At 38.9% G+C, this 26352-nt stretch overlaps 1 protein-coding gene across 8 annotated transcripts in view; it reads left to right on the top strand.

Annotated features, from left to right (window-relative positions):
* Positions 1-88: 88 nt before the first annotated feature.
* The window catches only part of STAM2 (signal transducing adaptor molecule 2), a 45147-nt gene continuing 18883 nt past the window's right edge, over positions 89-26352 (top strand). Inside the window, exons 1-7 of one of the 8 annotated variants that reach the window (XM_072757811.1) lie at positions 89-479; positions 16160-16244; positions 17147-17222; positions 17337-17435; positions 18354-18500; positions 20059-20128; positions 20695-20881. In XM_072757811.1, the coding sequence (XP_072613912.1) occupies positions 440-479; positions 16160-16244; positions 17147-17222; positions 17337-17435; positions 18354-18500; positions 20059-20128; positions 20695-20881 (704 nt within the window). In that variant the 5' untranslated portion in view covers positions 89-439. Of the gene's footprint in view, positions 480-984; positions 1073-1214; positions 1560-1777; positions 2051-16159; positions 16245-17146; positions 17223-17336; positions 17436-18353; positions 18501-20058; positions 20129-20694; positions 20882-26352 lie in introns of those variants that run through there. The other 7 variants (XM_072757807.1, XM_072757809.1, XM_026008033.2 and 4 more) reach the window with 7 other exon arrangements.

The raw sequence follows: 26352 nt of genomic DNA, 5'->3' as shown, positions 1-26352 counted from the left end.
CCCTCCGGGGCTCTGCGAGCGCCCAAGTCTCGCGCGACCACGTCCGGCCCCCGAAGGCCCCCTGCTCCGTGGCCGGCCGGGGTCCTAGCGATGGGGAGGTGGCCGCGGCGGCCGCCTGAGCGCCCTAGCGGAGCCCGGGGAGGGGCTGCCGCCTCTTCCCGGGAGGCGGGGGCGCCGGGGGCGCTCAGAGCATCCGCGGGCCGGCGGGCGCTGCTCCCGCGAGGGGGGGGCGGGCCGGAGCGCAGGCCCGGGGCTGGCCCGTCAGGCGGGCGCCGGGCAGCTGCGGGGCGGAAGTGCGCGACGGAAGTGCGCGGCGGGGGCGGAGCCGAGCCGACTAGGAAGCGGCGGCCGCGGCCACCCCGCCCGGAGCAGCCGCCGCGCCTCGGCCGGACCGCGGAGGCTCGGGGTCGGGTCGGGGCCGCGCCCGGGCGGCGGCAGGATGCCCCTGTTCGCGGCCAACCCCTTTGAGCAGGACGTGGGTAGGTGGCGGGCGCGGCTGCCGGAGGGTGGGCGGCGGCCCAGGCCGTGACCCGGCGCCCGCGGGGCCCCCGCCGCTCCCTCGGCCTGGGTCCCGGCCTCGGTCCCGGGACCGGGAGTCACTAAAACCTTTCGACGACGACGAGGAGGGAGCGTGCGCTGTGAGCGCCTCGTCCGCCCCGTGGAGGGAGCCTCGGACCGTCAGGCTCTCGGGACTTAAATCCGCTTTTACCCTGAAACAGCCCCGCAGTAGGAACAAGTAGCGGGAGCGGTTGTCACTTAGCGGGGCGCCTCCGGGAATACGCTCGCCTGCGGTCGTGGCCCGTTCATTTGCCCTTTGGGACTCACGTATTTATCACCATTCGTGGCTTTTTTTTTTCTCTTTTTTTTCGGGGGGGGGGGGGCGCGTCATTCTTGTGTTGACCTCGTCGTTCAGTGAGCTGTCGTGCCGACCCCGGGGTCAGGGGTCTCGGGCCCCGCAGGAGGCGGGGCGGCGCGGGGCGCAGGGCGGCGGCGGGCCCGGAGCCGTAGGCCGTGCACATCCCGTCTTCCCGGGAGAGCCCACGGGGGTCCCGGCGCAGGCTTCCTCTAGAAGGTGATGTCCTCCTCCCGCTCTTTCCCCCTCCTTTCTTTTTTTTTTTTTTTTTAAGTTATTTATTTATTCATTAGAGACACAGAGAGACGCAGAGACGCAGGCGGAGGGAGGAGCAGGCTCCGTGCAGGGCCCCAACGCAGGACTCGATCCCAGGACCCCCGGGGTCACGCCCTGGGCCGCGGGCACACGCGCGCCCCCAGCCGCCCCTAGCCGGGCTGCCCACACAAAGGAACCACGTCCAGCTGTGTGTATGATGAGGTCACTCCATGATTAAGGGTGATGAAGATGAGGCCACGTTGCACTCACGCAGTCTCGCTGGCGGCCGAGCGCTGCTGCCTGACGTCACCCGTGTGGGGAAGAGGCTCCCACCTCGGTCCCCGAGGAAACGCGGTGCTGGGCCACGACCCAGCAGAGGCGTTGCACCTGGTGCTGGCCCGTGAGGGGCGGGGGAAGCAGGCCGCAGGCCGGGGCGACGGACCCCCGGCAGGTGCGTTTTTCTCCTTGGAGTCCGATCCTGCAAACCCCGGAGGGTGTGCTAGCCGTGGTGGCATCAGAGCTCATTAAATATATATTTATATATTTAAGATTTTATTTATTTATTCAGAGAGACAGAGGCACAGGCAGAGGGAGAAGCAGGCTCCATGCAGGGTCCCGACGCAGGACTCGATCCCGGGTCTCCAGGATCACACCCTGGGCTGCAGGCAGGCGCTAAACCGCTGGGCCCCCGGGCTGCCCAAATATTTTATTTGATTTCTTCAAATCTGGATTTTTGTTGTGATGGATAAAATTCCTTTCAAGCTCTGTCGGTCAAAAAAAGAAAATATATCCACACATGTCCAGCCGTCCTCTACCTCCAGGTGTGAGAGTGGCCTGCAGGGTTCTTGCAGGGCAGCCGTGCCCAGAGGAGTCCAAGAGGAGGGCGCCCCTCTGAGGGAGGAGCCACAGCAGGAAGATGGAGCGATATTGTTAAAATGGAAGGTGGCATTTCCTTATATTCTACACCAATTTTTCCAGTCTTACCGCATTGCTTCCCAAGTCAGGATTTGTTCTCTCCCCAACTCTAGTTCTTGCACATCATTTTTCTCTCCCACTCAAGCCAGGTAACCTTTTATTTTTTTTGTCCACTTTCTGCCTTTGTGCCATTTTCAATTTACTGATAGATAGCCTTTCTCTTTTTTTTAACGACCTTGGTATTGCCTTCCTAACAATTTATGTCCCACAAAGCTGAGCTCTAATTCCATCTCTGTAAATGACACAGTGGACTGAAGTGGGAACTTTTATCTTGAAAGGAGACTTTGGGGGATCCCTGGGTGGCTCAGTGGCTTAGCGCCACCTTTGGCCCAGGGCACGTGACCCCGGGGTCTCGGGATCAAGTCCCACATCAGGCTCCCTGCATGGAGCCCGCTTCTCCCTCTGCCTGTGTCTCTGCCTCTCTCTCTCTGTCCTCTCATGAATAAATGATTAAAATCTTTTTTAAAAAAAAAATGAGGGGATCCCTGGGTGGCTCAGCGGTTTGGCGCCTGCCTTTGGCTCAGGGCGCGATCCTGGAGTCCTGGGATCGAGTCCCATGTCAGGCTCCCGGCATGGAGCCTGCTTCTCCCTCTGCTTGTGTCTCTGCCCCTCTTTCTCTCTCTCTATCATGAATAAATAAATAAATCTTAAAAATAAATAAATAAATAAATAAATAAATTTTAAAAAATGAAAGGCTTTTTTTTTTTTTTTTTAATTTTATTTGAGAGAGAAAGAGCATGAGTGAGGGCTGGGAGGGGGGAGGTTAGAGGGAGAGGGAGAAGCAGACTCCCCACAGAACAGGGCACCCAGCTCAGGGCTCAATCCCTGGACCCCAGGGTCATGACCAGAGCAGAAGGCAGATTCTTAAACGACTGAGCCACCCAGATGCCCCTAGAGGTTTTTTTTTTTTTTTTTTTTTTTTAAGATATATTTATATATTTGAGAGAGAGAGCACACACATATGGGAGAGCAGTGGTGGGGGTTGGGAGGGCTAGGAGCAGGCAAAGAGAGAGAGAACTCAAAGCAGGCTCCATACCCAGTGCGGAGCCAAGCCGGGGGGCTCGATCTCACAACCTGGGGATCATGGCCTGAGCTGAAATCAAGGGTTGGAGGCTTAACCAGCTGAGCCACTCAGGCGCCCCCGAAAGGAGACTTTTTAAGTGAAATCTGAATTTCCAGGCCTTTGGTCCTGGAATTTTTTCTCCAGTGAAATTTTATCAAATGCTTACTAGCGACATCTTGCTGGCTCAGTCCGGAGTGTGCGACTCTTGATCTAGGGGTCCTGAGTCTAAACCTAGGGTGGGTGTAGAGCTTACTTGAAGCAAGCACGCACGTGTGTGCGCACACACACACTTAAATAAAAAATAAAACGCTTACATAAAACTACTGATAGCGCTCATACAATACAATTTACTTGATATGTTCAGATTTATAACATTTACATACTTGTTTTTTTATTTTTTTAATTTTTTTTTACATTTACTTGTTAAGGCAGATCTTGAACACAATGGGGTTGATATAATCTTTGCAAAAAATTACAATTAAATTTTTTGGTTATGGATGAGAAGGATCACTTTAACAGTTAATTTCTATATTTTGTTTACAGCCTTAAGCCTTCAGATACTTAAAATTCTTAATTGATGTATTTTAGCATAAAGTACAGGATGTGACACACAGGCCTTTTACCGTCAGCCAGCTCTGTCAACCTAATATCTGGCCACACTTTGTTTTTTATTTTAAGAAAACATTCAAGACAGAGTTGAGATTCTTTGGTATACTTAGCAGCTACCTAATCCTATTTTTTCCTCCTTTCTCAGATTTAAACACTCTCCAAAAAGATATGATTGTATTTTATAAATGATACACACACATATATACGGGGTATTGTTTTGCCTGCTTTTAAACTTCCTAAAAATAGTGTCATTGTCATTTGTATATTGTCACTCACCATTTTGTGAATTATTGCTGATATTTGTAGCTCTAGTTCGTTAATTTTAACACTTGTGTGGTATTCCACTGTATAAATATACAGTCTCCTGTTGATGGGCATGAAGTTTTTGCCAGGTTTTTGCCACAGACAACAGTGCAGTGGATCTTCTTACTGATATTTTCGTTTACGTGAGAGATTCTCTAGGGATTGTATCTTGAAGGAGAATTCCTTATTTAAAGATAGTGCAAACTTGCAAAATATTAGTGCAGAACTGCCTTTCCAAGTGCTTGTGGGGAATTTTACTCCCACCAGCAGTGGCAGTGAGGTTCTTTCTTGTTCCACATTCTTAAGAACACTGGGTATTATATTTTTAGATCTCTGCCAGTTTGATGGGAGTGAAATAGGGCAGTGTTTTCATTTCAACTTCATTGCTAGTAAAATGGAGCATCTTCTCATCTATTTCTTGGCTAATCTCTTCTTTTTCTGAATTTACCTGGTTAATTTTACTTGTTCTATTGGATTATTTTGTTTTACTGAGTTTTAGAGTTCCGTGTATGTACGTCCTTTGTTTGTTGCTTTTTACTTTCTGATGTCTGTTATTAAGAAAATTTAAGTTTTAAATTGTTGGTACTGTCTCCCTTGATTTCATTTTTCTTGTTTGAAGAAAGCCTTCTCTACCCTGAGGTTATAAGGATCTTGCCATATTTTTTTCTGAAGGTTTTTTAGAGTTTTGATTTTCACAGGTAGGTCTTTCATCCACCAGGACTTGATCTTTGTGTAGGATCTGAGGAGCAATTTGATTGGATAATCAGCTGTAGTAGATAATAATCTGTTGTCTGATCACTACTGAGTCGTCTGTCCTTCCCTCCTGATTCTGAGACACTCTCTTCCATATAGTACATTTCTTATATGAGGACCATGTCCCTGCTTGGTCCTTCTACACTGTTCTCTGTTCTGCCACCAGTAACCACAGTGAAATGTCGGTGTCCTTGGGCAAGTTCCCCTGTCTTGTTTCTCTTCATTTTCATAGTTTTAGCTGGTTTTGGACTTAGTTCTTTCATATGGTTTTATGATCAGGGTAGTATAATCATAAAAAGGAATATTGTTTCTGCTCTTTTAGCATTTAAGAGAAAAGGCATATTGTAATTTATATTTTTGTTTCATGTGAATTGATGATGTTGATAATTAAAAATAGATATTTTTATTCCTTATAATTCTAAGCTTATTTCGATTATAGTTTGAAAGTAAGGCAAGAGGGTGAGGATGATTTTTCTACAAGTAAATATGCAACATAATACTATAGCAGTGTTCTTTGGTAGATTTGTCTCTATGCTGCTTTTTTGGTTTAAATGAAAGAACTTTAAAGGTATGTTGAGTGTTGGCTCAGCGGTTGAGCATCTGTCTTCAGCTCAGGGCGTGATCCTGGGGACTCGGGATCTAGTCCCACGTCGGGCTCCCTGCATGGAGCCAGTTCTCCCTCTGCCTGTGTCTCTGCCTCTCTGCGTGTCACTCATGAATAAATAAATAAAATCTTAAAAAGAAAAAAGTGTTTTGAGTGTTAAAAGACTAGACCTTGTTTGTAGTATATACTATAGAATTCCAAACTCCAGAAACTTGACAACTGATAATTCAATAATCAGTCACCTAGATATCAAAATAAAACTTAAGGATATGTAATTTTTTGGAAATCTCCTGTTATGTTTTTTTTTTTTCTTTCCTTGGTTGCCTTGTGTCCCCCAGATCTAACCTTTTCCCTTCCCGCCCCTTTTGGTTTTTCACTTTGTCTTTTACAAGGTTTTTTTTTTTTTCTTTTTTTTTTTTTTAAGATTTTATTTATTCGTTTGAGAGAGAGGGCACAAGTTGGGGAGGGGGCAGGCAGACTTCCGCTGAGCAGGGAGCCTGATTTGGGGCTCAATCCCGGGACTCCCAGGATGCCGAGATCACGACCAAAGCCCACCACCCAGGCCAAAGGCAAACACTCAATCTGCACCCCTGTCTTTTATAAAATTTTAAAAAATATTTTTGCTCATAGTCTTCTTTTCTATTTCAGTTATCTGTCAATCAGCAACATTTGTTAAATCCCAGTGGTGAGAATATTGTTTCTAGTAACCTGAGACATTTTGGTATTGGTCATCCTTTTATCCTTTCCTTTTTAGGACTCAAGTTCACATTGGTTTATTGGCATCTTCAGGTCTTCTTTTGGAATAATAAATCTTGTTCCCATCTTTCAGACTACCCTTAATATTATTTTTTAAATTTTTACTTAAATTCTAATCATTAGCCTACAGTGCGGTATTGGTTTCAGTAGTAGAATTCAGTGACTCATGACTTACATACCACGTGCAGTGCTTGTCACAAGGGCACTCCTTGATGCCCATCACTCATCTAGGCCGTCCGCCACCCACCTCCCTACATCAATCTTCAGCTCGTCCTCTGTAGTTGAGTGTCTTATGGTTTGTTTCCCTCCTTTCCATATGCTCATCTGTTTTGTTTCTGAAAGTCCACATATGAGTGAAATCATATGATATTTGTCTTTCTAACATTTTTTTAATGGACCTATAACTGCTGATACCTGAATGATAAATACCTCTCCTATGGCACTCTATGGAACATTTAATATTTCTTTACCACTGAGACTTGTTTGTGACAGCTATCACTGTCCCATTCAAGGAAGATTTTCTTTAGTTTCTTCTAATTTTTTTTTAAAGATTTTATTTATTTATTCATGAGAGACAGAGAGGCAGAGAGACACAGGCAGAGGGAGAAGCAGGCTCCATGCAGGGAGGTTGATGGCGGAACTCGATCCCAGGACCATGTCCTGAACCAAAGGTAGACACTTGACTGCTGAGCCCCCCAGGCACCTCCCTTTTGCCTTTTTTTTTCCTTTTGCCTTTTTAATAGATGGTTTACAGTGTTACAAGGCAGTAAAAGATGATTTTGATGTGGTTTTCCCCCCTCCTTCCTAACTGTCCTCCGTGCCCCGCCAAAATACTAGTGGTGATTTGTGAAATCAAAAGTGTCAGTCTTGGGATCCCTGGGTGGCTCGGTGGTTGAGTGTCTGCCTTCATCCCGGAGTGTGACCCTGGGGACCCAGAATCGAGTCCCACGTCCGGCTCCCTGCATGGAGCCTGCTTCTCCCTCTGCCTGTGTCTGCCTTTCTCTGTGTCTCCCATGAATAAATACATAAAATCTTAAAAAAATAAAAGTGTCAGTCACTCTTCTATACTCTATCAGATCAAGAAGCTCTTACATATATTCTATTTTTTGATGATGTGGATACAGATTAGATGATATTAAATTATCCTTTCCTTATAAGCAAGACTTGACTTTGCATTTCTCCTATTCAGTATGTTTAAGGTGTTTGTACATAGGGAAACTGAAAACTAACTTGTTGGGGGAGAGTGAGTTTAGCAGTTTGAACAAGATTGCACTCAAGCAGCGGTTTGTTTAACATTCAAACTGGGGAGGATGCCCAGAGTCAGGTGCCCCAGATTGAAGTTCTTGTTTTACTACTTTCTAGCTGTTTGACCTTGTGCTACTTTTCTGTGTCTGTTTCCTTGTCTGTAACATGGGGAATCCTTACTTCCTTTGTTTGAGGTGTAAGTGGTTTAGCACATATAAAATACTTTGAAGCTATTAATTAAATTATTACCTACCATTTAGTACTCAGAGCTATAAGTTGGTTTTCATTTTAGAAGATAGTGAACAGGGCAGCCCAGGTGGCTCAGCAGTTTAGCGCCACCTTCGGTCCAGGGTGTGATCCTGGAGACCTAGGATCGAGTCCCACGTCGGGTCCCTGCATGGAGCCTGCTTCTCCCTCTGCCTCTGTCCCTGCCTCTCTCTCTCTGTGTGTCTCTATGAATAAATAAATAAAAATCTTTAAAAAAAAAAAGTAATGAACACTTAAAAAAAAAAAAGAAGATCATGAACAGTATATTTTAGGGTAGAATTTATATTATTGCTTTCCCTGGAGTAAACTGAAGATTCACATCAATGAAATACACCCAAACAAATCAAAATATTGAGGAGGAAGGAGTAAATGAGAAAATGTATGTTAAACCCAGGTATTCTAGAATGCCAAGTTTGGTTGTTATTGAAGTCAGAGAAAGAGGTGAAATATTTATAATCTATCAGATTGAAATTTTGGGTATAAATATTTTAGTCTAAATTTACACAAAAATTGTGTGTTCTAGAAATTAATATGTCATTATTTTAATCATTAAACATGTATGACTTATTTATAAGCTAGAAAGAATTGGTTCTCATGCATTATCAATAATTATTTAGTTTATAATGAATTGGTCCAAAGAAAGAACATTTTTATATCTTTAGTAAGAGCTGTCAGCTGTGGTTTTCTGTTAGATACCGAAAATGAATTCTATTCATTTACTTACTTTCCATTTTCTAGTTTATTTCTTCTATTGAAAAAATTTTTTTTCCAGTTTTCTCCTATGTTCCTACTATGATTTTAAGGTATAAAAATAATTGGTCTTTTTCTTATTAATACATAAAAGACAATTTTTCCTCTAAGAGCTAAGCATTGCTTTAGTTATATCCCAAGATACTGATATGTTGTATACTAATTATAACAAATTTTTATATTTCCCTCTTGTAATCTCAATTATTTATATGCCCTCATTGTTAATTTCCATGTAATTGGGTATTATACTGGGTCTAATTTTAAAAACATGTATATTTTTAAAGAGACCATACCATGTATATTGTCCTGGATTACTTCCATGTTTTGAAAGTTCCATGCACATTTGAGGAAAGATTTATTTGTTTATTTTAAAGATTTTATTTATTTATTCATGAGAGAGAGAGAGAGAGAGGCAGAGACACAGGCAGAGGGAGAAGCAGGCTCCATGCAAGGAGCCCGATGTGGGACTCGATCCTGGGACCCCGGGGTCACGCCCTGAGCTGAAGGCAGAGGCTCAACCACTGAGCCATCTGGGAGCCCCTGAGGGAAGATTTAAACTCTGCTCTAATGTATAGATAATCCTCACTTTATATAGTTCCCATATGCATAATTTTAGTTATCATGTTTCAGTTAAATAACCCCAAATCCCCAATAAGAAGCTTTGTGATACTCTATAGAACCCAGCCAAGCCTACCTAGATTTTGACTGTAGGACTATGAGCTGATAATAGGTGGTGTTTTAATCTACTAACTTGGAGTAATTTGTTACATTGCAAGTTTTTTAAAAAGTTAATATACTGAGACTATTCATGTTCAGTTAAAAAAAATTTTTTTTAAGATTTTTTATTTATTCATGAGAGACACAGAGATAGGTAGGGACACAGGCAGAGGAAGAAGCAGGCTCTATACAGGGAGCCTGACGTGGGACTCGATCCTGGGACCCCAGGGTCACACCCTGGGCTAATAAAGGCAGATGCTAAACCGCTGAGCCACCTGGGCTGCCCAAGAAATTTTTTTTATTCTTCAAATTAGGTTAACTACTATTAATTTTTCTTCACGTTCATTGTTTCTGCAGTCTCCATTCTGCTCTTAAGCCCCATCTAGTGAATTTTTTTAGTTGATAATCACACTTTTTAGTTCTAGAAATTCTAATTTTATAGTTTCCTTTTCGCTGCTGAGCACTCACCATCTACTGACTTATTATGATCACCTTTTGCTTTAAGTTCTTGATAATACCTGCTATAAATTACCTCTTTTTTTTTTTTTTTTGCTAATTCTGATATTTGAATTATGCTATTATCCTTTTTTATTGATTACTCTTATTTTGATTATGGGATTTTTTTTTTTTTTGTATAGTGGTAAATTTTTATATTATGTTGTTCGCTCCGATTATTCTTTGTAAGGAGGTGAAATTATGTTGTCTTCCTTTAAAGAGTGTTGAATTTTGTTCTGTCACGTAATTATAATATGGGAGAATCTTTAAGGTTTTTGTTAGGCTTGGTTTTCTTTATGAGGCAGGCCTATTTTGATATGGAAATTACAGGGGACCCTTATTCTCTTTGGTATTTCAGTTGAATGCTGAAATGTTCTCTCTGCCCTAGTTGGGTGGAGTATTAGTCCACTTGGGCTTCCATAACAAAATACGTCCGGTTAGGTGAATTCAACAACAAATTGATTTTCTTATGGTTCTAGAGACTGGAAGTCCAAGTGCAAGGCCCCAGGACAGTTGGTGTCTGGTGAAATGTCCCCTCCCTCGGGTTGCAGATGGCGGCCTTCTCATCGGGTGCTCACACGACTTCTCCTTTGTGCTTGTATGAGGGGGATAGTAGGGTACTGTGAGCTCTGTGTTGGCTCATCTCACCAGGATACTAATCCTATTGGGTTAGAGACCCATCCTTAGGACCTCCTTTAACCTCTAGAGGCTCAATCTCCAAATTCAGCAGCACTGTGGGTTGAGTCTTGAGTACCTAAATTTTGTGAGGATACAAACATTCAGTCCATAGTAAGCAGGAACTGCCAAGACTCCCTGAACTGCCGAACCTTTCAGCCTCATGGGTGATCTCTGCTCTACTTCACGGAGACTCTGGGGTAGCCTAGCCCTTGACCCACGGACCCAGTTAAAGCCCAGAAATTTGGTCTTTTTACCCTCAGCTGCTCTGCTTAGGCTAGTTCTCCTTGTGGTGGGACAGGCAAAAGCTGGGGCCATCGTGAGGCCTTCCTAGTTCCCTTCCCTCAAGGATCTCAGATCTGCACCGCCTTACTCATTTCCTGAAAACAGTCGCCTCATTTATTGTGGCCTGTTCCGTACTTGGTTTTGGTAGAATAACAAATCTGGTAGCAGATACTCTGCCGTGGTTGGAAGCAGACCAGTCATGGGTCTTTTTTCCAAACATAGTAGGAGGAGTATTACAGATGTCTTATGAGTATTTTTCTTTTATATAATTAAATTTCAAAAATTATTGGTAGGGCCTGTTTCATTAAAAGTTTTATGGGTAGACTTGAATTCTTTTTAAAGTTGTATGTTGAACACAATGCACTGTGTAGAGGGGGTGCCTTTTTAATTTTTTATAGTTATTGATGGGCTGAATATGATCTTGTTAGAATCCTTGTGAAGTATTTCAGTGTATTTGAGGCTCTTTATGTGCAGTAATCAAAACCTGGTGATGAAACGTTATGATTTACACCCACCAAACCCTGGAAATTTAGCATTGAAGCCCCAGGAAGCCTTTTTAAACTCTCTCCCCCCTCTATGCATCTGACACAGGATAATGTGAGGTATGGTCCCAACAGTGGGCAAAGTGACAATGCTATACAAGAATGGTTCCTTAATTATAATACTTAAAATTTTTTCCAGGAGTTTAAAATACTCCTGAGTACATAATTTAACTGTTATTTAGTTCACTTGAAAAATGAAATCCTTTTTGGCAGGCCATTATAAAGTCTTCAGATTTTATACTTTTTTAAAAGAGTAATTGTGAGTCCTATATTTGTAGAGCATAAAGTATGCTGGATAGAGTATTCAAATTAGGATTTTTCCATTTTTATAAAAATTAAATCAAGTAAAAATATGGTTTGGATATTTTTGAAATTGTTGGAAGTGTTTTTGGTAGGTATTAAATAGGCCTCACATTTAATTGTGTATCACAGACTGAATTTGAAAAAGTAATCATTACAAGTTGAGTTTTATCAGTAATAGGTTATTAGATGTTCTAAAGTCAGATTCAACTCTTTGTACTCACGCATATGTGTACTGAGAAAATTTGGTAAATGATGATACTGGCTCCTCAGATTAAAGAGGAATTGATAGATTCTTGATGTTGGAACTACCAACAAATAATCAGTAATTTTTTTTTATCCCTGCTTCATTCCATGTGCCAAATGAAATTCCAGAAGGACTAAAGATTTACATTTAAAAGAGAAATAATACATATATATACAAAAGATAATATAGGTGAACATGTAATCATCAGGTAGTTGTAAACACTGTACCAGATGATACTTTAGAAGGAAAGGATGATAGGTCTGTGTAACAAAAACAAAACCCTATCAAAAAAAAAAAAAAAAGGAACTTAAAAAGCAAAGAGAAAAGATGAGCATGAAGCTGGCAAGTCATATATAATACATCTGATTTGCTCTTCAGATTGTAGATCAAAGTTACCTCTATAGCACAGCACAGGAATCCCTTTGCTTCCCTCTTCAGACATTCCCTTCCCCGCTTCCCTTGGTTGAGACGCCCAAAGGTATTGTCATTCCTCTTCAGTAAACAAGCAGGGAACTGGAACCTCATAAAACCCACTAGTGCTATTGCTCTTTATTTTCACATGATGTTGCTAGTGAAGTTTGATCCTTTGCAGTCCCTTTGGATGTTTGCTCAGCAAACTTGCTGGCCCAGAAGCTCTACTGGTCCAAAACTTTATACAGACTTTAGTGAGACCACATTGGGCATCATTGTACTCAGGGTAAAGGATATGGAGGAGCAACCAGCATCATTCATTTATTCATCAAACCACTGCTTACTTGAGTACCTACTGTGTGCTCCAGATATTTATGCACTGGAAATAATAATAGTGAACAAAACATAAAATTCCTGCCATCATGGAGCTTACATTGATTCTGGGGGCTGAGGAGAAGACAGTGGAGCAGAGACATCCAATAGACAAAAGATTTACACTATGCAACATCTGCAGAAGGGCCTCTGCATGAATTCTGACCTCTTTTATATTTTTTAAATTTTTTAAAGATTTTATTTATTTATTTGAGAAACAGAGAGAGAGGCAGAGACACAGGCAGAGGGAGAATCAGGCAGAGAGAGAAGCAGGCTCCTTGCAGGGAACCCGACGCGGGACTTGATCCTGGGTCTCCAGGATCATGCCCTGGGCTTAAGGCGGAGCTAAACCACTAAGACACCTCGGCTGCCCAAATTCTGACCTCTTTTAATTGTTTTATATTTACTCTATGTGGGGCATCAATATGAGTGGTACCAGTAAGTATAACAGAGACACTGAGTGGATTTAAAATCACAATGTGTTGATAACTTCTCATGAGCTTGCTATGGTACTCTGTGGCCACTCTGTATATAATGGTATACAGTTATTAAAAAATATTGGTATAGGTATATATTTATGAATATAGAGAGATTGTTTATATAAGTGGAAATGCAGGTTGGCAGATTATACATTTAGTATGATCACAAGTATTAGTGGGAAATACTTTTTCTTTACTTCTGAGGTTTCCTTTTTTTTTTTTTTTTGTAAAGATTTTATTTATTCATGCGAATACACAGAGAGGAGAGAGAGAGAGAGAGAGAGATTGAGAGAGAGAGAGGCAGAGACACAGGCAGAGGGAGAAGCAGGCTCCATGCAGGGAGCCTGACGTGGGACTGGATCCCGGGTCTCCAGGATCACGCCCTGGGCTGAAGGCGGTGCTAAACCGCTGAGCCACCCGGGCTGCCCTGAGGTTTCCTTCTTAAGAAGGGTGTTCCGTTAGTGTTGGCCTGAGTCCGCTCTTGCTCCTTTAAGTCACTTCATCCTTGATGTAATGACTTATCTGATTGGTAAATTTGAGAATAGTTGGCCTTATGGATGCACTTCGTTGATGTGTAGGAGCTAGCTAGTCTTCCCACAGCAGCCGATGAGTCATGTTTTGTCTCCTCCTAAATGGTATAAGCTATGTAGGGGCTTACCCCTGCCGGGGGGAGAGGGGACAGGGACCGCTCCCAGCAGTGGTAAGCCCCTGTCTGTGCTGGCAGGCGCAGCTCTGAGGTTAACCATCAGCAGGCCCATTTGTCTAGTACACCTACCTCTTCTATTAGCACTAGCAGTGATTCTGTATTTGTTTTCTGAACTTGTTCATGACTTTGGCAGGGAAGGAGTTACCAGCTTTTACGTGCTCTCTTTGGAAGTGCCTCATACTTATGACTCTATTTTATTTAGTTTTACATATATTTTTAGTATTTTTCCATATACATGTAGAAAAAAGTCTGGAAAGAAAAGCATCATAGTTTCAAAAGAGATTGGTAGAATTAATTTTTTTCCTCGTTTATACTTTTAAGTTCACTGAATTTATTAGATATGTAACTAAGAAATAGTTAAGTATTTTAAACCTCTAAAATATACAGTGTAGCCTGACTTCCCATGTAGAACAATCATCTTTGTAGAAGGGAAAAACTAGACCCGAGTAGGTATGTTTCCACCTCATAGCATGGTGCTTGAGTCTAGAACTTATGGTAGGCAAAAACAGATTACTTTTCTGAAACCTATGGCTTGTCATTTCAACACGTATGTCACCATAATGGCTTTCCATCCATTAATAGTGTGAAGCAATTTGCATGGTTTTTAAAAGTGAGTTCCTGTATTTAACTGAGGTTAAGTGGATTCTGTATTTCTCTTTCCTATTTGCTGAGTTTGCTAAGCCTGTTTATTATTATTATTTTTTTGCTTCTTTTATTATCCCTTGCCTTTAAAAAAGGAACAGCTAGATTTTTACCATCTTTCCTGCTTATCACTGTGATAGGCCTATATGAATATATAATACTCAGGTTTGGCCATATTTGAAATTATAGATCTATTAAAAAGGGAAGAGATAAAGTGATGTTTTAAAAGTGGTAGTTTTTATATCCCCACTCCCCCCCATATTAGCAGAGAAAAAATATTTCTTGATTTCAAAATTTTATAAAAGTAGAGTAAAACTGCAACATAATTCAGTCATCATATTTTTACCGTGCTTTTAAAAAATTTACTTTAAAAATTTTTCAATTTCAATTATGAAATACTTAAGATTATAAGACATGCTGAGCATAAAATACTCTCTAGATATTCCATGCACAACTTAATAAACAAAACTTTATAAATACAAGTAAGCTTCTGTGTACCCCGTCCTACCTCCAGTTTGATGTTTACCATTATTATGCATATGCTAATATTTTTTGTATTACCTATATAAGTATCATTAAAGAATATAGTGCATTTTTGAGTATTTTAAAACTTGATGTGAAACATTTATATAAAGTGAGAATGTAAAATTGAACAGCTGCTTTAGAAAACTATTTGCCAGTTCCTAAAAAAGTTAGGCAAACTCAGCACTTTTCTTAGGTAATACCAAAGAAAGACGTGTATATACCGCACAAAACTTGCACACAAATGTTCATAGCTGTGTTGCAATATTCACATTAGCCAAAAAGTTAAAAAAACAAACAAAATTGAACAACCGAATGTTCAAGTGGTGAATGGATAAATAAAATGAGGTATATCTACAATGAAATATTATTCAGCAATAAAATAACTGAAGGACTGATACATGCATTAACATGGGTGAACTTGAAACATTCTAATAAATAAACTAGTCACAAAGACCATATGTTGTATGATTCTATTTATACGAGAAGTCCAGATTAGTCAAATTTATAGAAACGGAAGGCAGATTTGTGATTGTCTGCGGTGGAGGTTATGGGGGGACATTGGGCTGAGACTCCTAATGGATATGGATTTCTTTTTAAGATAATGGTGACAGTTGCACAAGTCTGAATATATTAAAAAAGTCAAATTGTACATTTAAATGGGTGAGTTGTATTGGGATGTGAATTATATCTCAGTAAAGCTGTTTAGGAAGTTTATGTTAATGTTATATATTTTATTATTAGCTTTTTAAACTCAGTGTAAACCAAATCATTATATTTTAGGATTTTTGTACATTTAGTTCTATATAATTGACTTTCACTTTCCACTCTCTGAATTTACTGTAATTTATTAATCATTTCCTTTTTTTGCTCTTTGAAAACAATGCTTTTCTTAACAGTCTAATCTATATTTCCTTATGTGATGATGTATTTTTAGGTGCAACATGAGGTTGAACTCACAACCCTGACATAAGGACCTGAGCTGGTATCAAGAGTTAGACATTTAACCACCTGAGCCACCAGGGTGCTCCAATGATGATACATTCTTAAGGCTTTCTTCCAAATTAGAATTTGGATAAAGTTATTGATGATTTGTAATTTCTTTAGTATTAACTATTTAGAAGACATTTTACTGGTGTACATTGGAACATTTAATTCATATAGTTATATAATTTAAAGTTGAAAATAGTAAGAGTACTCTATCCTCTGAAGTTTTTCTGTGGTTCTTTTATATTTGGCCAAAGAACAGGGCTTCTTGACTACTGTGCCTTTCTTGGTATTTTATCATTAAGTGCAATGTGTCCTAATTTTTGTGTATGCTTATATCTTACAGAAAAAGCCACAAATGAGTACAACACTACAGAAGATTGGAGTCTTATTATGGACATATGTGACAAAGTTGGAAGCACTCCTAATGGGTAAGATGCCCAGTTATGCCCGGTGAATGTCTAGTAGCTTAATGACCTATGTCTCTCTTCCCAGTGTGACTTTGAAAGGAAAATGGGATTTTACTATTTACTTTTGGGGGACAAAACTTAGGAGATCCTGGTGGCCCAATTTATGGGATTAATTTTATCCCAAAAGAACAATGGAAAAAGAGTTCAGCTGAAAATCTGAGATATATTAAAATACATAATTAAAACTTTGACCCAATAGTGACACATGTTAACAATGAATAGACTAGTTATTTAGGGAATTCCCCTTTGACTTAGACATGGATGGGAGTCTTTTAATAATTAAGTAGATAAATACAATAATGTAATACATAATACACTGAAGAAGCCCTTCAAAAAGATAAAGTGAATATAAAAAAGGGTGCTTTGAGGGCAGAATGCAACAATTAAGGTGAACTGATCATACTTTAGAAGACTGATGAAAGCATTTAACTTTACAGCTTTTCTAAGTACCTTGATATATGTTTATTTTTACACCTTTTGAAGACTGTATATCTTATAATTTTTTTAAGATAAGAATTTTCTGTCTGAATCCTAAATCTGTCTTGAAGAAATGAGAAGATAATTTATGTGACATAGTTCTCTTGTGTTGATCTATTGGAAGTTATTTGGGTCTAATTCTGGAATATACAACCTTTGCAACAAGCTGCTCCTTTTTTGCAGTGTGTGTGTGGGGCTGTTCTGTAATTCTCTGAACAAAGTACTGCATGGAATCATTTTGCAGATTTATTCCTTTAATGAAGTAAAATTTGCAGGATTTTATTTTTAAATTTAAAGTTGATTTGCTAGTAGAATGCCTTACATTTTTAATGGTTAAGTTGAAATTCTGAATAAATACTTAATATTCTTCATTTTTTTCCCCTTAGAGCAAAAGATTGCCTAAAAGCCATAATGAAAAGGGTAAATCATAAGGTTCCTCATGTTGCTCTACAAGCATTAACTGTAAGTAAGAGTCATGTTATTATCTGACCCAAATTTTAAATGTGTATTTATTTCAGCAAGTTAAGTAAGATAATATTTCAACATTTGTATGTTGATTTTTATTTTAATTAATAGCTTCTTGGGGCTTGTGTGGCAAACTGTGGAAAGATATTTCATTTAGAAGTATGTTCCCGTGATTTTGCAACAGAAGTACGTGCTGTGATAAAAAATAAGGTAAATTTTAAAAAGAGAAGCAATTTAAGTCATTAAAAAGTACATATACTATGTGTCATTTTAACTATATATAGCATTAATAAAGTTGTATTATAAATGAAATCACTTTTAGCTAAGTTTGAAATGAGATAAACTTCCTGTTCTAAAACTTAGATGTTTTCATTTGTAGCACCAGAAACTGTTTTCCTTCCCAAAGCATGCATACTAGTGATAATAGCTAATCTTTATTTAGAGTTAGTAAGCAGTCACTGCTTTAAGGATTTTACATATATTGTCATGTTTAATGCTCTTAATAATCCTTAGAAGTTAGATTCTCTTGTCATTCCTGTTATAAATGAAAAAGCTGAGGCTTAGAGGGAAGTTCAGTTACTTGCCCCAGGTTGTGCAGCTAGTAAGTGACATAGCTAAAATTCAGATCCAGGTTTCCGAGTCCAGATTGACCACTATCCTGTACATTCACACTAGAGATGGCAAGCAAATTGGACCTTTATTTTAGAGCAGGATTGAGGGGTCTTCACAGTAGGGTTGTTCTTAACTGATTTCTTTGGGATAGAAACTCTGAAGCTTCTGTTGTTATTAGTGGCAAAAATCCAGGAATTTTAGGTTAGTCGATATAAAAAGTTTAATCTAATATTGAGCATATTAAGAAAACATAGAACAAATAACCTCTGAATATAAAAGATCTGATGTCATTATAGTAAGAGTTAAAAATTGATGTTTAATAGGTAATTTTACTAGAAACAACTTTATCTTAAAAACGAAAATAGACATTTATCAAGCACTCATCTAGGCTAGGGATTGCTGGACTTTTGTTGATCATTATATAATTAAAGAGAGAATTTGGGTGGTAATACTCTGTTAAATAATTCAAGTGCTTTAACCACAGTTTTATTTCTTTCATTGCATCGCCCTTAAAAGGCTCATCCTAAAGTATGTGAAAAATTGAAATCTTTAATGGTGGAGTGGTCAGAAGAGTTTCAGAAGGATCCTCAGTTTAGTCTAATATCTGCAACTATTAAATCTATGAAAGAAGAAGGGATTACTTTTCCTCCAGTAGGTTCTCAGGTAAGAGATTCATGTAGATCCATGATTTACCTTACACTATTTTGAGGGTATGTATCTTATATAAAAGCTAGGCAAGGTCTATCTTAATCATCCTTTCCCACCTCTACTTTCCAGGTGCCTGAGATAGCGCCTTATATTTAGTAGGTGTTCTAATTCTTGAGTGAATTTCTTCTACATATCAGAACTTTGAGAAGTGAATCAGCCATAAATAATCTGATGCTACTCTAAGTCTAGAATCATGCAAAAGGCATAGATGTATGAGGGAGTCCTTGTGTTTAAGAAATTTACAGTAAATTTGGAGGGTAACTGTTTACATGTGAAAAATAACTAAATTGTAAGTGACGTATATGGATGGGGGAGGGGTAACAAAGACTAGATGCCAGAAGAGAGAGGTGACAACAGACTGAGATGGTAAAGAGGTAGAATTTTTAGACTGGAATGTATTTCAATAATAGGAGGGAAGAGGGAAGAGGTCCTGTTAGGGAAGGACTGATAGGAGCAAATCCATGGAATTGAAAAGGGTCAAGACCTGTTGGTTGAAGAGTGAATATGTCTGGAGTGAATGGTTTACATATAGATGAGTGGAACTCTAAGACTAGAAATTTATTTGAGGAGATAGAGACTAGTTTTAGTAGGACAAGGGTGGAGGTAGGGATAATGAGTCACAGAGTGGGCTATTTAAGTGTGGGAGAAGAATACTATCTTGAGTTTTGCTTCAGTGCCTCTTGCCTTCTACTTAATATTAGGATACGGGCTAGGGAAAAAAACTAAGAGGAGGAGTACTGTATATTTTATTTTTATTTAGACTGTAGACTAAAAGGATCTTTTAAACAGACACAAAGGATCTTTAGAGCTGACCAGAACTAAGGGCTCAAGGGAGCATTCGAGGACAAAAATCTTATAAGTAATAAAAGCAAGCATTCTTCTGCTCTATCTTCTGCATGTCAAAAACCTGTAGAACTGTGTATAAAACTGGTTCTTTAACTGGTTTAAAGAACTGGTTCAGGACCCTGGACATCTCTGTCCTCCATGCCTGTAAATTTAAGCATGACCTTCCTAAGTCCTCTGCTGCACGCACAGAGCTACCACGCTTCAAGTACAATAAGTACTAAAAGAGCTTAACATGTATTCCTAGAAGTGCACCTGTTGTCTCTGTCCACCCTCTTCTCTTCAGTAATTTTCATGGCTTCTTGCTGCCGCTTCTCCTGGAGCTTGATGCTCCTCACTGACTAAGATACTTTGGACAGTTGAGACCAAGGAAGTACAATCAGGAGATATTTGTATTTAAGTACTTTCTGTATCCCATGTTCTGTGTCAGATACAAAGATGTATGCAAAATGGAAGCCAGTTCATGCCCTTTGTGGAGTTTATAATGTTTTCTTGAAGACCATGATGTTTTATTTTAGTATTTGAAGACTGCTACTTAAAATTTTTACAAAGAACTTCACTTTTAAAAGAAACTCGTCAGTTTTTAAAAAAATTAACATGTGTGAGTAATTATAGAGCTTGTGTTTTCTTTGAAACGGTGGCTGTGTTCATTTTCCTCATACATTTACAGACTGTCTCAGCTGCTGCCAAGAATGGTACATCATCGAACAAAAACAAAGAAGATGAGGACATAGCTAAAGGTAAATGCTCAAGCATGTATAATTTAGTGTTGCTTAAAACACCCTTGCCAGAACAATTTATTTAAATAAAAATTATAATCAAACTGGGTTATACTTTTTGTATTTTACCTCAAATCTAGTAGGGTCTGAACAGGATACAAGATTGATTTAATTCATAATCCTCGTCAGTAATATGTATTTAATGTCCTACCTTTGGGGAGATTTCATTTCACCTTTTCTTTAATGCCAAAGTTATGAGTCAAGCACAGAAATATGTTCACGGCTTGTCCTATATGGAAAGCTACCCATATTATAATGTCACAATCTGTTTGCTATAAAAATAATAGCTGCTGTATATGACAGACTGTGATAATAAGGAATGAGCAAAAACTTTATTTTAAAAAATGTCATGATTTTCTGCCCTGTCCTCCCACGTCCCAAGAAAGCTAACTGTTCAGCATTTAATTGGACAAATAAAATATTCACTCGATTTATTCTTATTAAGTATTATATTATTAAACCTTTCTTTTTAAACTTGAAAAAATCAGAATTCTGTCTTTTTTTTGCATTTTAATTTTTCAAATTAGCTATTGAATTATCATTGCAAGAGCAGAAGCAGCAGCATGCAGAAACAAAATCCTTATATCCATCTGCAGAAATTCAGTTAAATAATAAAGTTGCAAGGAAAGTAAGAGCCTTATATGATTTTGAAGCCGTTGAGGACAATGAACTCACCTTTAAACACGGTGAAATTATTATTGTCTTGGATGACAGGTATGTTTTATATCTTTATTTCTGAAATATTTTGAAATTATGAAGTATAATATTCTTTATTTAGAATCCTGGATATTCAGGTCTTTGACTTTGGTGTATTTGAATCATAATGGAGCCTTTTCATACCTTAATTTTTTTTTTAAATAAAAGACTAGATATGTGAGGTTTTTATTATTTTATTAAATTTGGTAGTATTCTTTATATCTTGGATAAAAGATGTATTAAGTAATATTGTTATTTATCACAATTGTGAAGTCACCTGAATCCATTACATTGGGAGTTGTGTATATCAAAAAATTTTTTTAATAATAAATTTATTTATTGGTGTTCAATTTGCCAACATACAGAATAATACCCAGTGCTCATCCCGTCAAGTGCCTCCCTCAGTGCCTGCCAACCAGTCCCCCACCCCCCGCCCTCCTCCCCTTCCACCACCCCTAGTTCGTTTCCCAGAGTTGGGAGTCTTCCATGTTCTGTCTCCCTTTCTGATATTTCCTACCCATTTGTGTATATCAAAATTACTGGCAAAAAAAACCCCACCCAAAATAGCTTGTAGGAAGAAATACAGCTATATTCTCTCTCTCTCTTTCTCCTTCTCTCTCTTTTGAAGAGGATGAGAGAGGGATAGGAGGGCAGAGGGAGAGGGAGAGAGAGAATCTCAAGTAGATTCCATGCCCAGCTCAGAGCCTGATGCAGAGCTTGAGTTCACAAGCCAGGGATCATGACCTGAGCTGAAACTAAGTTGATGCTTGACTGGCTAAGTCACCCAGGCACCCCAGCTATGTTATCTTTGATAAAAGCAGCCAAAAGCTGTGCTCAGCTCTTCCCTAGTTCTAGCCTGCTACTGTACTCTCCCTCACAAATTCTCTATCATTTAAAGTTATAGTAAAGAATAGATCTATTGTACATCGGAAGCTAATATAGTATTGTATGTCAACTACATTTTCAACTTTTAAAAAAAGGATAGATCTGTCTCAGTTGGGCCTAATTCTGTTTTTTACTTTGCTTTTTTAAAGAAGTTGATGAAATTTAGCAAGGGTGACATCTAGCAGCTTGTTGCTATGAACAGAGATTGCAGATGCATTCAGTATCTGTTATAAATAACTTAGAATATATTAGTCTAGTGCATTTTTAAATGAGTAGATACACAAAATGGCTTTACTTTCCCACAGTAGTTATTGAAAAACGTTATGTAATAGGCTCTGTTTGTATAAAAAAAATGAATGAGAACACAGTTCTGTCTTACAAAATCTAGACTAAAGGAGGTTACGATTTCTATATAGATGTTTGTATGGAATGAAGATTGTGAATGCCATGAAAGAGGTAATATTGGGTCCAGAAGAGACCAGATTTGTACCAAGTGCAAGCATCTGGGAAAGAAGACTTAATTGGTGAGGGTTCATTTCAGGTGAACCTTGGTTTTGGTTAGGGAAAGTTTTACAAGAAATTGAGAATAGGAAAAAAGAAGGTCTCTTAGGCAATCAAGAAAATAATCATTTTTTTCTTTAATTTTTTAAAAATAATTATTCAGAGTAGAACACATCCCTGAATGATAGTAATTTTTGAAAAATGTTTTAATTTTAAAAAATATTTATTTATGAGAGACAAACAGAGAGAGGCAGAGACACAGGCAGACGGAGAAGCAGGCTCCATGCAGGGAGCCCGATGTGGGACTCGATCCTGGGACCCCAGGGTCACACCCTGAGCTGGAGGCAGATGCCCAACCGCTGAGCCCCCAGGTGTCCAGATAGTAAATAAATATTAAGGGGCAGGCATAGCGTGGGCTCTGAACACTGACATTCTGAAATGTCAGGGTTCTTAGTGTAATTTTAGTTAGAATATTTACAAAAGAACCTAGGTTTATAGTTCACATACTTTTATACAACTAGAATATTGGAGTCAGAAGCACTACCATTGCGCCACGAGGTTACTCAACTAGAATATTGAATTTATAAAACAATAGAGACTAAACTACAAAATAAGTAGTTTTTGCTCTAAGATTCAAATTTTGAGTATTTTATATAGTGAGAAAATATTCTAAAATAAATTGCTATTTGGGGTGTCTAGGTGGTGCAGTGGGTTGAGCAACTGACTTGATTTCAGCTCAGGTTATGATCTCCGAGTCATGAGATCCAGTCCTGAGGCAAGATCCATTGTTAGTGCACAGTATGCTTCAGATTCCTCTCCCTCTGCCCCTCCCACTAATGCATGTGTATGTGCTCTCTTTCTCTTTCAAATAAGCAAGTCTTTTAAGAAAAATTGCTACTTACAAGGTAAATAGATTACTGATTAATGACACAGGTACTTTATCACTTATCAACAGGCCTGTACTACCCTGTGCTGTAATTAACTGAATTCTCTGACTTTTTCTTTTTTTTACCTGTTGTCTTTCATAGAGTGTATACCTTGACATCATTTGGAGTTCATGTGGCATTATGCTCCTATTACAGTCGTTATGTTGCTGTGCTGCATGTGTCTTTTCACACGTTTTTTTAAATTAAATTTTATTTTTTTTAGACTTTATATATTATGATAGACATAGAAAGAGAGAGCGAGAGAGAGAGGCAGCGACACAGACAGGGGGAGAAGCAGGCTCCATGCCGGGAGCCCTATGCGGGACTCGATCCGGGACTCCAGGATTGCGTCCTGGGCCAAAGGCAGGCACTAAACCGCTGAGCCACCCAGGGATCCCCCCTACACATGTTTAATTAAGCTCAAAGTCATTTAATAATTTAGATGTATATAAAATTATTTTCAGTTGAGAATACTGTAAGTTGAGAAATTTTTTTCTATATAACTTCTAAGAGAATCCAACATGAATATGATGGAATATGTACGCTGATTGCTGTCATTTTAATGGTAGGATACCCCAATCTTAAATTTGCCATAGACATGTCCATTAACACACCCATAGGTTAAATGTTGTCGTTCAGGGTGATAGTGTATCACTGGCAGGATTTTTAAGCATAAATGCAAACTTGACTCCTAAAGTGAAATGACAATCTTCAGTTAAAAGGTGGTCATCTAGATGATCCAGAATATGATTATATTCATTGTTTTTATATTGCTGTGGAAATGAAAGCACAGTGTTAAAATTTTCATGTATAGAATTTGAAGTCCTGTGAAGATACATCATTTTTGGACTTTGGCTTAAGAAACACTGAACTAATAGAAAAGGTGCACATTTCTTATTAACAGAATATACCAAAAAAAGAAAAAAGCTATTAACTTTCTACATTTTTAGATTTATCTCACCATTCCTTGTTTGTTACGTACTATTTCAAATAATCAAGTAGAATTCCTAAAGTTCCAAAAATGCTATGTTGTGATTAGACCCTCTGTGGCGTTGTACATTTGGTTCTTTCTTTCTGGAAACCCCTGTCAAAAGAGGCAGACATGTTTAGAAAAGAAAGGAACTTTACTTGTAAGGAAGATTTGCAAGGGAGCCCAGGCTTTAGGATGATTGGCTCCCTTAATTAAAAAACAGATATTTTAAGGAAATGACCCTCTACAATATTGCCAAGATTTCTAGGTTTACTATTTGTATGTTTGTGGTTTTTTTTCACATGATTATCATATCCATAAATAGGGCATCAGTTATCTTTAGCCATTGTCATTACGGAAGTCAGCAAACGAGTGCCTGGGTGGCTCAGTCGGTTAAGCCTCCAGCTTGTGAATTTGGCTAAGGTCGTGGGTTGTGCTATAGAGCCCTGCACCTGGCTCCACACTTAGTGGAGAGTCTGCTTGGGATTCTCTCTCTCAAATAAATAAGTAAATCTTAAAAAGCAAAACAAAAGTCAGCAAGTGAGTGGTTTTAGCTGAGAAGCCAATAGCCTAAAGGAGAACTCAGGTGTTTGTTTATTTTGAGACTTCAAATGAGCCAGGATAACTTAGTTTTTTGTTAGTGTGCAAAGTTGTCTGTTTCTTTATATTTTTATTTTCTTTTTTATTCATAATGGCAACAGAGCAGATGTCATTTATATTTCCATATCCCTAATTTCTTTTTCCTCCTAGCAAATGCCTGTTTAATCTTCAAACCTGTGTAGATTTTACATCTTCTGAGAAGCCTTTACTCTCTGCCATTAGTTTCCAATAGTTAGTTCTTTCTCTGTGCTGCTGTAACTCCTTGAACATAATAGCATTTCTCATGCTGTACTGCAGTCACTTCTCTACATATGTCTCTCCTGCTATATGAGTTGATTCTGAAGAGGTTCAGCACTTCCTTGGGAAGGAAGAAGGGGGAAGGAGAAAAATCTCACAATCCTTGCTTTTTAGCAAGGTAACGTAGTTAGTACAAGATGGTTGAAAATACTATGCTAGATTTTTGTTCTTGAGAACAGAAACTGTCTCCCATTAGCTTTGTAACTTCTTGCTTAATCTGATGTCACTTGTTGCCTCTTTGGTAGGCTTTCATAAGTGTTAGCTGTATAATCAATTCATTGGTAATAAAGTTTCTGTTTTTATCATTTTCACTCAGCTGTGATTTATTTTGCTTAATACAAAAAGCTCTAAATTGAATTATCAAACAGTTTTTATAAAATTACAATGCTGAGGGGATCCCTGGGTGGCGCAGCGGTTTGGCGCCTGCCTTTGGCCCGGGGCACGATCCTGGAGACCCGGGATCGAATCCCACATCAGGCTTCCGGTGCATGGAGCCTGCTTCTCCCTCTGCCTGTGTCTCTGCCTCTCTCTCTCTCTCTCTCTCTCTGTGACTATTATAAATAAATTTAAAAAAAAATTAAAAAAAAAATTACAATGCTGAAATACCTTAATTTAGAAATTTAAAATTAAATATTATTTTGTATCACTAACATTCCAAAGAATCAACTGATTGTCAGTGGAGAGTACTTAGAGCTGGATTAGGGCTAGGAAGGAGTCATTATGCTTTGACATGGCATTTGTTTTGCCTACTTTTATGCTTTATCAGGAAGTTTGCAGTAGTGGCTGGAAGGGATTTATCCTATATTAATAGGGCCACTAGAGAAGGCTACACATAAAATTGTTCATAAGTTCAAATAGAATACACGTGTCCATTTCACAGGTTTGGGTTTTCTGTTTTTTTTTTTTTTTTTTTTTTTGTAAAAATTCCTCTGAGTTCAGCTGTCCTTTTTAAAATGGAAAGTATAATTTTAAAAAGCATGTGTGGAAGAGAATTTCTTACTTTATATATATATCAGCAGACATGACATATTAGATACAATTTTTTTAAGATTATTTTTGAGAGTGAGAGCAGAGCTAGCAAAAGAGAACATGAGTGAGGGGGGATCCCAATGTAGGGCTTGATCCTAGGACCCCGAGATCATGCCCTGAGTGGGAGGTAGTTGCTTAACCAACTGAGCCCCCAATATATTAGATACATATTAGATATCTTTATATTAGAATTGTCAATATATCAGTTATTTTCAAGTTTTAAGAATTTGAGTGAGATGTAGCTCACATCTTTGTGGTACTTTTTAAATGAAATGACATTT

Source organism: Vulpes vulpes, chromosome 5 (genome assembly GCF_048418805.1).
Source record: "Vulpes vulpes isolate BD-2025 chromosome 5, VulVul3, whole genome shotgun sequence".
NCBI lineage: Eukaryota > Metazoa > Chordata > Mammalia > Carnivora > Canidae > Vulpes > Vulpes vulpes.
This window is presented reverse-complemented; position numbering and strand designations above follow the sequence as displayed.